The sequence below is a fragment of the Patella vulgata genome, chromosome 2 (assembly GCF_932274485.2).
Source record: "Patella vulgata chromosome 2, xgPatVulg1.2, whole genome shotgun sequence".
NCBI classification, from domain to species: Eukaryota; Metazoa; Mollusca; class Gastropoda; family Patellidae; genus Patella; species Patella vulgata.
In genome coordinates, this window is record NC_065880.2 from 83,360,606 (window position 1) to 83,374,857 (window position 14,252).

Consider the following 14,252-nt stretch of genomic DNA (forward strand, 5'->3'; position numbering starts at 1 on the left):
AAGAGGGATAATGAATTTGATAAGTTTATCTTGTTTACTTGTTTAAAGCATATTTATATCCTTGTGTGTGGGTTACTATATAATAAACTATAATATTTATGTGTGTGTTTGTTTTTTTGGGGTTTTTTTAATTCGGAATCGGTTATTGCCTGGATTGTGGAAAGCCATAAACCGAGTGAAAGGCGGATCGGGGTGGGGGGGGGGGGGGTCTTAAAGAAACCTTGTGGGTTAAGGTGACAAATCCCTTGGACGATGCTAATGCTAGAGATGAACCAAACCGATCTATTACAAAGTTACGAGGAAAACATTCCTGGAGACTTGGTTATTACCCGAGTGACAACGCCTTCCTTGTATTTATAGCTATGGTGACAATGCCTACATTCAATAACCCTTTGACCCACTTGATAGCTTACAACGATTGCCATACCCCCAACTTGTACTTTTTTATGATTCCCTCCGTGCCCTCGGACAGGTTGCAGTGAAGAATACGTGGTATGATGAGAAATCAAAACTAGCTTGATTCACGTTACCCGTGCCCCACTCATAGACTATTTTTTCAACTTCACAATTGCAGAACATACAGACCTACATATTACTAAATCAACGACCTCGAAATTTACAATATCCAGCTTGAGTTAAAGCAAGATCAGACCTTCTGTTGAATATGATAGACATGGGGCCTTATTCACTAAAAGAATTTAAGAATACAGTATTTGCATTGGTCAAGAACTATCAGACACTATCCTTGTCTGGCTCTCCTCCCTGCACCGCAGAAAAGGTGAAACAGGAAAGAAATCCCGAGGAGCTATCTCGGCCAACACCGGAAGCGAACCCCGAGACCTCCTGGTTAGAGAGCCAGTGTCTTACTCAATGAGCCACCGTGGCTTGAACAGGGGAGAATTATCAGTGTTCACAGTAGAAAAGCGATTACTCTTACAACAACAAAAATCAACAAATTTTAAGGCATTTAAATGACCTAAAATAATTTACCATATAAGGAATTTTGAAAAGTTGCAAAGTTCAAGTGAACCCTCCACGATCAGCTTGATGAACTAATAAGAAGTAGGTCTAGATAAAGCACAAGATTTCTTCCACTTAGTTTAGAACCAATTGAACTTCTGTACGTGAGGACTGCGCTATCTGGACTGCTTGGAATTCTCTACATAAAGATTCGCCCTCTTTATATCCTGGACGGCCTAGTGTGTTGCACTTCTAGCGTTATCTGGCCGTTCACCTTGCGATCGTGGTTTCTAGCGTATGTGGAATCTTCTCAATCTCATGAGTTTACTCTGAATACTTCGGTTTCCTCCCAAAGAAAAGACCCTTGCACCTGTTCTACGATAACAAGCCAACAGTGAGGCTGGTGTCCCCCTCCGAAATCCCCAAATAAATAGATGACACATATTAATCGCAAATCTATTTTTTTCAAAAGTATCGAGCAATCAAACTGATTATCAACTATACACTAGCTCGATATGTTAATCATTGAACTCATATCTACATAAATTTTAAACATTCTACCGCAATTAGAAGCAGAGTTGTTATGTTCCAAAGTTTTGACCAATCAAAATGCTTATTGCTCCTTAGCCTAAGCAGACAATTCCCATTATCGAACTTCGTCAAGGTATTGATGTAATGAAGCTATACACCAAGTTTCATCAATCTCACTTAATCGGAAATAAAGTTATAGTGTCCCAAAGCATCAACCAATCAAATTGCTTATCTCTGCTTACCCTGCGCAGAAAATGCTCATCTTCAAACTCCATCAAGGCATTGACCTAATAAACACCTACACCAAGTTTGAACATTCTAGGTCAATTAGAAGGAGAGTTATTGTGTCCCAAAAAGTGTGACGGACAGACATGAACGGACGGACAGACAGACATTTGGAATAAAATCTGTTGAAACCGATAGATTCTTATCGTGTTCACACAGTTTACGGCAAATGAAGACAAATTTTCGGCAAAGGGGGGAATAACCCCAATACTTCAAGACAAATATGAAAAAGATCCATTAAAAACTAGTCTTTATTGCGTTCACAAGGTACAGAAGGTTTTTCGAGCATTACTCCTGAACGGAAAATCGAAGGATGCTTAATATCGATAGGGTCCATCCTCTCATTGCCTAAGTTCACATTAATATTTTATCTGCAAGGGATTCCTCAATGACATTCACAGAATTAAAATGTAAAAATTTGATTTGGCATTGATAATATCATTGTGACATCAAAATCTCTTTTTAAAAGTGGCTCCAAATCTGAAATTGTTCAGGCATAATTTGCAATGCGATTTTAACGAGACACACTAGTGTACTCAAGTACCACAGTTCCCCAAAAAGCAGGTGTTATAAATAAAGTGATTGTATCCATAACACAAAAAAAATTTGCAAATCAAATTAATATTTCATGTTTTATATTTATGGTACCCTATTCTGAATTCATCTGTCTTTACCACTTAACGCAGAAAAAATATTCTAGAATTAAATTAACAATCACATTTGCTAATTAAAATGACTCTCAAAAAGTCCTAAAACTGTTCTCATGATAACTGTTCTCATAATAGCTGCTCATCATCCATAATAACTGCTCATCATCTAAAACTATTCTCATAATAGCTGCTCATCATCCATAATAACTGCTCATCATCTAAAACTATTCTCATAATAGTTGCTCATCATCCAAAACTATTCTCATAATAGCTGCTCATCATCCAAAACTTTTATCATAATAACTGCTCATCATGCATAATAACTGCTCATCATGCATAATGACTGCTCATCACGTAAAACTTTTATCATAATAACTGCTCATCATGCATAATGACTGCTCATCACGTAAAACTTTTATCATAATAACTGCTCATAATCCATAATATACTAACTGCTCATCATCTAAAACTGTTCTCATAATAACTGCTCATTTTCCATAATATAATAACTGCTCATCATCTAAAACTTTTATCATAATAACTGCTCATTATCTAAAAAATCTAGATTTAAATAGGGAAAGTTGACTTGTTGTTCTATCCACTTTCCTAAACTGAGAATAGATTGTTCGTGTAGATGTGGACCTAGTATCTGTAATCCTATTGGTAAACAATCTCTAGACAAACCCGCAGGTACTGTTAATGCAGGAATACCTGAAAGAAACAAAAATGAAATGAAATGGGGTTTAACGTTCTACTGTTCTGCTCCGAACTGGGCTAATGAAGACGGGCATAAGCCACACAGTGTGCTATGAGGGAAATTTTGCCCGGACAGTGGCACAACTGCCTACTTTTATATCGAATTTAAACTGTCAAGGGATCTTTTACGTGCATGCCAATGTGTACACGGGACCTCGGTTTTTCGTCCCACCCGAACGACTAGACAGCTGTCCTTGTCAGGCCCTCCGTCCTGTATCACTGACAAGGGAGAACCACGGCGGAAAATCTGGATGAACTTTCTCGGCCACTGCAGGGATTGAACACCCGACCTCCAGGCTATAGCGGGCCAGCGTCTTACCCACTTAGCCACCGTGATACCCCTGACGATAAATAATTGGATGGGCCGACATCTTTTTATTTTGAAGATGGTGGGTCGGTCCTGTGAGCCGACTTTGTTTGTGGCATGGATATTTTGTTCATGGTTCTATCAAAATGACTGTAGAAGACACATACGGAACTTCGAAATTTAAGGCATTTTGGGTGGGGTAGTGTGTGTGTTTTGTTAATATTTATTGGGCCCACAAGTTAATGTTAAGACCTACAACTTTCATGAATGGCGTCTACCAGCAGGTCCTGTTGGCTTGCAACTTTTCCTGTCGAATTTTAAACACTGTGAATGTTCCTTTTTCATAAGTCTGACTGGTGCTTTTTTTTTTTAACCCCTTTTCGCTTCTAGCCATGAGATCTATTCCTTACCACTCAACCACGCACACACACTTCCGAGTACTTACCTACTAAATTAGAGGGTTGGGTATATACATCGAATTCAATGGAGCGTGACTGATTATCAGCCTTCGTAAAGTCCTCATATGTTACGGCTGGACCAATGGTGGTCGGCGTTAGAAGTAAATCAACACCAGAAGAAAAAACTCGGTTAAAATCGTCACTGATTAGTCGTCTGACTTTCTGAGCTTTGATAAAATAACGTTCATAATTCCTGAAATTATATAAAATGAGATGAAATGAAATGAAATAGGGGTTTATCGATATGACCAGCTGAACCACAAGATGTAGTTCATTGTTCAGTCCTCCATTCGAGAAAAGGCGATAAAGTAAGGGAATTTTAACGTGCTTCCAATGGTATAGACCGGACCATCCTAGAAAGGGAAATCCTGTAAGGGTATCAATAACGTGCTGCCAATCGTATAGACCGGACCATCCTAGAAAGGGAAATCCAGTAAGGGAATAATTAACGTGCTTCCAATGGTATAGATCGGACCATCCTAGAAAGGGAAATCCTGTAAGGGAATCAATAACCTGCTGCGAATCGTATAGACCGGACCATCCTAGAAAGGGAAATCCAGTAAGGGAATTATTAACGTGCTTCCAATGGTATAGACAGGACCATCCTAGAAAGGGAAATCCAGTAAGGGAATTATTAACGTGCTTCTAATGGTATAGACCATCCTAGAAAGGGAAATCCAGTAAAGGGAATTGTTAACGTGCTTCCAATGGTATAGACCGGACCATCCTAGAAAGGGAAATCCTGTAAGGGGATTGTTAACGTGCTTCCAATGATATAGACAGGACCATCCTAGAAAGGAAAATCCAGTAAGGGAAATATTAACGTGCTTCCAATGATATAGACAGGACCATCCTAGAAAGGGAAATCCAGTAAAGGGAATTATTAACGTGCTTCTAATGGTATATACAGGACCATCCTAGAAAGGGAAATCCAGTAAAGAGAATTATTAACGTGCTTCTAATGGTATAGACCGGACCATCCTAGAAAGGGAAATCCAGTAAGTGAATTATTAACGTGCTTCTAATGGTATAGACCGGACCATCCTAGAAAGGGAAATCCAGTAAGGGAATTATTAACGTGCTTCTAATGGTATAGACCGGACCATCCTAAAAAGGGAAATCCAGTAAGGGAATTATTAACGTGCTTCCAATGGTATAGACCGGACCATCCTAGAAAGGGAAATCCAGTAAAGAGAATTGTTAACGTGCTTCTAATGGTATAGACAGGACCATCCTAGAAAGGGAAATCAAGCTGGGAAATCTGGAGGTACTTTCTCCGCCAACACCCCAGGAACAAGCCCAGGACCTTACTCACTGAGCCCCTGTGACTTCACGGTGACAAGCTTCAAGGTTTTATCTCCCCTACCTACAGATCTACTTACTCTTTTAAAAGGTAATAATTTCCAGCCATTATTCTACTACGAACAACATCGTTAAAACCATGATGCCTCGTGCCAGCAAACATCTCTTCTGTAGACACATCATTGTTGTCACGGTAACCTGGAAAACGTTAAATGGCGTTTGTTATTTTGTTGATTGACAAAGTAAAATACTTACTCTTTGAGACACTTCTGATCAGGGCTCGATATTAATGGTTGCCCAGAGGAACAAACACTTATTTTCAGACAAGTTGTTTTCTTTCATGCCACTCCATGGGTAATACACATACTCAAATTATCTACCCTTGATATCGTGCTATTTTTATCGACCAATCAAAAAAATCGTTAAATACACAAGAACTGACATAAAAACATCTGTCCCATCAAAAAGATGTTTTAGGACATCTTTTTGTGTGCATGTCACTTCTGTTATACTAAATTTCTTGCAAACTTTCTCACAATCAAGAGAACAAGCCGCCATATTGTTGTGAATATAGAATCAGATTTGATCAAGGGCAGTTAATTTGAATATGTGAATGATGAATCCAGGGGTTAGTGGAGTGGAATAGAATGAGAACACTGGGGATACCGAGGATGGCCAACCATATATATACATAGGACCTCAGTTATCTGTTCCATCTACCAACTGAATGCTTTTCTTGCCCTGTACCACTGACCAGTAGAAACCAAGCTGAACAAGCGGTTGCCAGGCAAGACACGCCCACATTTTGCACGAGATGCTCAGAGAACAAACTAAAAAAAAGCAATTTTTCAGACAATCAGCGGCCATTCACTAGTGAGTTACAGTCCCATATGCGCAAATAATGAAAGGGACCTAGGTCTTTGGGATATAAATATATATTTTTTAAGTTTCATCAAAATTGGATCAAAACTGTGACCACTAGAGGGTGCACAACCTTGGTATTACATACTTTTACACGGATGGACAGGGGTGACAACATATACGTCCACATGAAAACTAGCACAGGCATCGAAGCTGGGACCAGTGCCATGCCACAGGCTTTAAAAGAAGTTTATTGAAAGTGCAACAGTATTTGAATCTATATATCTAAATGGGAAAAACATTAAAAATTTTATGAGAATTTCTGAAGAAACTTACCAAATTCGATTCCATCATATCTGGCCATATTGGACGCTACTTCGCAACAACATAAAACAGAGTACACTAATATAGAATACTGGGTATGAGGTAACGATACAGATGTCACTTTCGCTCCAGCATCATCTAACATGTCTGCTACTTGCTGCCATGTCTCTGTGACATCTTTTGTTGTTCCTGGAGCAAGATATTCCTGAAATACAGAGTAAATAGCAGTTTGACATCAAGGATGTTCCAAAGGGCTAATGAAGACAAGCATATGTCATACAGTGTGTTATGAAGACAATTTTGCCAGGACAGTGGCACTACGGCCTACTCCTATTTCGAACTCCAACTGTGAAGGATGTTTTTACGAGCATACCAATGTGCACACGGGCCCTTGGTTTTTCGTCCCATCTGAATGACTATATTTTGTTCCTTGCTCTCTGTCCTGCACCATCAACAAGGCAGAACCACACAGGAAAAAGAGAAATATACATATTTGTGTACTACTTATAATCTGTGGAAGATCCACAAGTATTAATGATTACCTGTGATAGAGCTAATCAGTATTAATTATTACCTGAGTGGTTGACCTATATAAGTATTAATCATTACCTGTGGCAGACCTATATCATTATTACCCATGGTAGACCTATATTAATTATTACCTGTGATAGAGCTAATTAGTATTAATTATTACCCGAGTGGTAGACCTATATAAATATTAATTATTACCTGTGGTAGACCTATATAATTATTACTTGTGGTAGACCTATATAAGTATTAATTATTGCCCATGATAGACCTATATATGTATTATTACCTGTGGTAGACCTATATAAGTATTATTTTTATCTGTAGTAGACATATATAATTATTACTTGTGGTAGACCTATATAAGTATTAATTATTACCCTTGATAGACCTATATATGTTATTACCTGTGGTAGACCTATATAAATATGAATTATTGCCCGTGGTAGACCTATATAAGTATGAATTATTACCTGTGGTAGACCTATGTAAGTATTAATTATTACCTGTGGTATTCCTATATGTAAATGTTTTACATCAGGTCTATCTGGTAGATTTATAGGTTTATGAGGACCAGGTAACGTTGTAGAATCTTTCATATCAAAACCTGACACACCATCTAAATATATAAATAAACAGAAATGAAATGTAATGTGGTTTAACTTCCTACTTTTCTGCACCGCCTGGGTTAATGAAGACAAGCATGCAGTGTGCAATGAAGGAAATTGTGTCTGGACAGTAGCATTACGGCTTACTCTTATATCGAATATCAAATGTCATAGGTTCTTTTACATGTACTCAAATGTGTACACAGGACCTTGATTTTTTATCCCATCCGGACGACTAGACAGCTGTCAAAAAAACACTACTTGCAAGGGGAAATCCCCGGAAAATCCTGAGGAACTTTCTCAGCCAACTCCGAGAGTTTTCTATGATTACGTGTGCAATGCTATGGAGGAGAATTTTGCCCAACTGTACTTAAAGATGGGTTCCCGCGTACAAACTGGGCGATTTAATGGTATATATGGACTAAAAGCATATTCAAACTAATTAATTTGTCATAATTATGCTTCAAATCCTTCTCAAACATTGTAATTGCCAAGGAATGTCCTGCTATAAAATTCGATCAAAGCAGGTCATGTTTACGTCACGTCCTGGAAATCAGAGGAGAATTCATTGCATAAATAAGACGATGTTGTCTTTAATCGCTTACTATTTATTACAAATATTGAATCCTAATTAAATTCTCGGATTATCCACTACCCGCGTCTTTTTCTGTCATTTTTTATCTCAGAAAGTGTTGTACGTCTAACTCTTCATAAAGTTTATCAACTTGTACATCAAGCGCTCAATGTTTGCGTGTGACCTTTGACATTATGCGTGCAGAAATTCTTAATCGTCAGGCTGTTGATTAGGTTAACCCTTACATTTTTTTTCTGTATACGCTCAATGAGTGTTTTTCGGGGAATCCAATATTTTTCTAGTAAGGTTGGATATCTCTACTTTTCATATATACCAAAATTGCCATACTTTTATTGGAAATAACCACCCGATAAATACTTTTCTGGGAACACATCTTTAAGACATTACTCTGTAATCAAAACATGCTTCAGTTTTTGCCTTGATGCATACAGAAAGGATTCAATCTCTGCCAAAAATCGACTGATGAGAGAGAAATAGGCTTTAACATCCACTCAACACAAACTAGGTCATTTTGGGACTAACATATGGTTCAATTTTTTTTCAATAATTTGCATGTGCGTAGGGATCTTTAGCAGTGGGAGGAAACCGGAGGACCCGACGAAAACCCACGAGGTTGGACAGTGGACCCTACTTGGGCAAAATATAACAAAGACTGATAACTTACTAAGTATGACAGCAACATCGTCTGTTGTTTTACCCATAATTCCTGGTACATCCATAGAATTAACCAATGGTATCAACCCATGACGAGACAGACGACCATACGTTGGTTTCAATCCAGCCACACCACAAAATGCTGCTGGGATACGAGTAGAGCCACCTGTATCAGAGCCAAATGCACTACGGAATAGAAACATTTATAAATACTAAACATATGAGAGAGAGAGAGAGAGAGAGAGAGAGAGAGAGAGATGGGGTTTAAAGTCCACTCCACACAAACTAGGTCATTTCGGGACTAACATATGGATCAATTTTTTTTCAACAATTCGCTTGCGTGCAGGGTCTTTAGCAGTGGGAGGAAACCGGTGGACCCGGAGAAAACCCAGGAGGTTGGACAGGCGACCCTACTTTTTGTCACGTACAACCAGAGAATCAAAACCACGTCAGTTGACTCAATGACTGACCTTATGGCACAACACGCACACGCTAACCATTCGCACACGCTAACCATTCAGCCACCCTTCTTCCCCCCCCCCCCCCTAAAAATATAAACAGGCTGATGAAGATGGGCATACTCCAGTCAGCAACCTATGAGGGAAATGTTGTTGTTTGGACAATGGTGCTGCAGCCTACTCTATTTCAGATTCCTACTGTCAAGGGGGGGGGGGGGGTCGGAATGGTTAGCATGTGCGTGCTGTATCATAATGTCTGTCATTGAGTCAACTGCCACGGTTTTGATTCCCAGGTTATATACGTGACAAGGAGTAGGATCGCTTGTCCGATCTTGTGGGTTTTCTTCTTCTTCTCCAGATTCCTCCCACTGCTAAAGAACCCTACGCGCAAGTGAATTACTGAAATAAAATAGAACCATAGTTTAGTCCCAAAACGACCTAGTTTGTGTCGAGTGGACCTTAAACCCCATCTCTCTCTCTCTCCTGTCAAGGAGGGTTTGTTTAGGTGCACACCAACATATAGATAGCACCTTGTTTTTTCATCCCATCTGAAAAACTAGACACTGTTCCTTGCCAGGCCCTCTATCATGCTCCACTGACAACAGGAAACCAACACTGAAAAATCCTGACATACTTTTTTGGTCAACACATGGATTGAATCCTGGATTAAAGCGTTGGTTATTTATTTGAAAGTATTTACTTAAAACAATCTATTGTCAGGTTTGGTAAATTACAGTAAAACCTACCCAAAACATGCACCTGTTGCTATGGCAGCAGCACTACCACCAGAACTTCCACCAGTAATAAACCAATCATTGTAGTTATTGTCAGTCACATGACTCTCACTTCTCTCTGATTGGTTAGATTTCTTATTTGATTTTTTAAATTTGTATCTCCAAGGATTTCGAACTGGACCAGCAGCACTGTCCACACTCCCCGCTCTAAAAAAAAAAATTCAAATCAAAATCATAGGATAAAATTATGTTATGCAGTTGTAATAAGTAGGTTGCCATTCTTGCCTGCCAGATAATTTTACATAAATGAAATCCCACTGGCATTGTTTCGATTCCCCACTTAAACGTAACAAAGAGTAGGGTCACTTGTTCATACTGATGGGTTTTTTCTGGGTCCTTAGGTTTCCTCCCACTGCTAAAGATCCCTATGCGCAAACAAATTAGTGAAATAAAATTGAACCATATGTTAGTCCCGAAATGACCTAGTTTGTGTTGAGTTGAAGTTAAACCCCATTTTGCTCTCCCTCCCTCCAACCGGGTTACTGGCAGACCTTATGAAACAGTGCGCATGTGCCAACTATTCAGCCATCCAACCCCCCCCTGTGTTATTACCAATTTTAATATACATGTTCTTCCTATTGACATCATCATGGGGAATCCCCTTTTGTTCACTCTATAGAAAAAAAGAAAATAACTTGTCATTTGACAAGATAACAAATGCAAAAAGGGGAGCAACTCTTGTTTTGGGTCTTTTATTTAAAGGCAAACCAATGGTTGAAATGAAATGAAATGAAATGAAATGGGGTTTAACGTCCTACTGTTCTGCTCCTAAACTGGGCTAATGAAGACGGGCATACACCATACAGTGTGCTATGATGGAAATTTTGCCCGGGCAGCGGCACTATCGCCTACTCTTATATCGAATTCCAACTGCCAAGGGATCTTTTACGTGCATTCCAATGTATACACGGGACCTCGGTTTTTCGTCCCATCCGAAGGACTAGACAGCTCTCCTTGTCAGGCCCTCCGTCCTGCATCACTGACAAGGGTGAACCACGCCGGAAAATCTGGATGAACTTTCTCAGCCAATGCAGGGATCGATCCAATGGTTGAATGAATGGATGAAATAGTTTTAACTTCCTATATGAAGACACAGATGTACCATACAGTGTGCACACCAACAAATACATGGATAGAACTCATTTCTTTTTTTTGTCCCATCCAAATGACTAGATCCTTTTTCTAAATTTCTTCTCAAATATACATGCCATTACCCCATAGCAAATTCATCCATATTGGCTTTCCCCATTAGAACTCCACCATGTTGCAATATTTTTTCCACCATTGTAGCGTTGTAAGGTGGTTGAAAGTTTGCCAGCATTCTTGACCCACATGTTGTCTTTACAGCAGTTGTACAAAAATTATCTTTAAATGCAACAGGAATTCCTTCTAATAGTCTCTGCTCTTCTCCTAAAGATCATAATAATAAAAAAAAATTAATAATAATAATAATACATTTGATAGCGCCTCATAAAATCCAACTACTTTTCGTTGCTTGGTGGTGAGATTAAAATATACATATTACAACATACCACAGTTAGAACTAGGTAATTTCGGGACTAACATATGGTTTAATATTATTTTAACAATTCGCTTGCGTGTAGGGGTCTTTAGCGAGGGAGGAAACCGGAGGACCTGAAGAAAACCCACAAGGTTATACAGGCAACCTTACTCCTTGTCACGTACAATCAGGATTTCGAAACCCTGCCAGTTGACTCAATGACAGGCCGTATGATACAGCACGCACGTGCTAATCATTCGGCCATCCACCCCCACCCCTTTTTTAGCAGAGGGAGGAAACAGGAGGACCCGAAGAAAACCCACAAGGTTGGATAAGAAACCTTACTCCTTGTCACGTACAACCAGGGAATCAAAACCATGAAAAACAATTGAGGCATAAATCTGACCGATTCACATTTTAGAAATATACAGAGAGAGAGAGAAAGGTGGTTTAACGGATACTTGACACTCGGGGCTAATATATGGTGAAATTTTAGGTCAATAATTCCATTTGCACGTACAGGTCTTTAAGTCTTTAGCTTTAGCAGTGGGAGGAAATCAGAGGACCCACGTAAAACCCATGAGGTTGGACAGGCGACCCTACTCCATGTCATTTGACTCAATGACAGACCTTATGGTTCCACATGCATGCGTTAAACCAATAGACCCCCACCCCACCATTTATAATCTACTTTCACTTTACTAAAAAAGAAAAACTTTGATAAATAAAGAAAAATATGCAATTCAGTGCAACAAATACCTATTAAACAAACATAAGGCAAGAGATAACTCTGCCTAATGCAGGTCTTTCTTTAGGCCTGAAATGTTATCTAAATTATTAAGAAGTATCAAGACCATAATAATCAACTCTCCATGTCATCACTATCCTGCGATATTTTAATACTGGATTAGTATCCGATTTGCTGCTCAACTTTCATTCGTGATTAAATCATGAAATGGATAAATGAGACTTGGTTTTTTATTGTACCGACTTTAGTAATGATGATGGAGGCTAGGCCGAAAATTCAATCTCTAAATTCTCGGTTCAGAGTGGATCAATTTGATTGAAATTTTCAGCAAATTCCCTTAACATTATTTAGTTTTTAACTATTATAGTGAGAACTTCCAGCTCTTTATCTAATCTCCCATAATGTATCTTTAATATCATCACCTTGTTTCGTTCTGTTTGTTGAGATTTCAGCCAACTGTTGGGAATATTCTGGTGTTTCACTGATATAAATATTCAAGTCTTTCAACCTTTTTGCTCGTTTAATACTAAGATTACACAATTCTGACGCAGTTATCTTTCCTTCTTTTAAATGTTTTAAAACCTGAAAACAGCAAAAATAATAGATACCGGTACTGATGTGTTTATAATTTGGGGGATACAAGTAAAATGTTCTGTAGTCCTTCGGATGAAAAGAAAAACAAAAGTTCACTCGACTAAGGTTTAATATACATTCAACCCTTCTGTTGTTATTATTTTTGTAGCCAAATACTTCCAATGAAATCACGGCCTACCAAAGCAAAGAAAACTATATGTAATGCAGTATCTGTACAGACAAAATAAACATGAATATATTGGAAAATCATGGTAATAATTATATCGGTAATGGTTAGGAATATATATGGTGATGTTGTGCATGATTGCATGGCATGTGCCATGTAGACTGATAATAATTGTAATCCGAATGATATGCCTCGGGTGATAAACGTAAGTACAATTCGTAATCATATAATCAAATCAACTGACAAACACATAACAATAAAAACATGTCAAAACTATTAAATCACCTCTCTGATCTGCAATGAAAGCATGACTAGTTTAGAAGAAAGGTCATAGTTAAAGGGTCAATTAAGGTCAATTATTTAGAGTTATCTCCCCTATTTATCAAATCGGTCTGTAGAGTTAATTTTTGTGCCTCGAAACTATTCAAAAACGCCCGAAGCTAGACTTGTACTCGGATAAAGATGTCTATTTTAATGTTTGCGTTGATTGTCGAGAAAGGGGTATAAACTCAGCTGCTTGTATAAAGAACTTCCAAGTCCTCTGGTTCTTCTAGATATTCCAGCGTGGTTTCTCCTTGTCAGTGGTGCTGGACGGAGGGCCTTAGAAGCTCGGATGGGAAGAAAACAGAAGTTTCGTGTACATTGTCCAGTAAAAATTTCCCTCATTGCACACTGCATGTAGTGCAGGAAATTAGGGCATTAAACCCCATTTCGTTTCATTTCACATAAGAAAAACTCAAACAGTTCAGAGACTTGAAAGATTAGTGACATATCAATTCAGTTGAGTTGAGACAGGGTGCCCTGTTCGCGTGGTCTAATATCTAGGCCTACATCACACTACACTTAAAAAAGTTGTTGATCCTAAAAGAAAGGAATTTATATAGGCGATGAAGAAAATTGTGGGTAGCATAAATAAGGAACTCATTAAAATATACATATTATGTAAAACGTGAATGGATTATGTTGTTTTGTTTGGGGTTTTTTAATCAGCATTAAACCAAAAGTTAAATATATGAATTGGATCAGCGTACAATATATTAAATAAGGCTAGAGCTAAATTTGCCTATTTCAGGTCTTTCTTTTGGCCTCAATTGTTACATAAGTTATTGATTGGACATTATTAATCAACTCTCTAGAACAATGGATGGTTTTGATTTTGAACGGCTTAACAC

The 14,252-nt window shown here is 38.4% G+C and overlaps 1 protein-coding gene across 1 annotated transcript; it reads right to left on the minus strand.

The window, feature by feature from the left end:
* Nucleotides 1-2,009: 2,009 nt before the first annotated feature.
* On the minus strand, nucleotides 2,010-13,467 carry LOC126809884 (glutamyl-tRNA(Gln) amidotransferase subunit A, mitochondrial). The gene is made up of 10 exons (XM_050534748.1): nucleotides 13,366-13,467; nucleotides 12,743-12,902; nucleotides 11,286-11,481; nucleotides 10,024-10,218; nucleotides 8,830-9,005; nucleotides 7,469-7,581; nucleotides 6,447-6,639; nucleotides 5,330-5,447; nucleotides 3,935-4,140; nucleotides 2,010-3,137 (listed from the first exon to the last, which is right to left on the minus strand). The coding sequence occupies exons 1-10, from the start codon at nucleotides 13,387-13,389 to the stop codon at nucleotides 2,959-2,961; spliced, it is 1,560 nt and encodes a 519-aa protein (XP_050390705.1). The 5' UTR covers nucleotides 13,390-13,467; the 3' UTR covers nucleotides 2,010-2,958.
* Nucleotides 13,468-14,252: the final 785 nt, after the last annotated feature.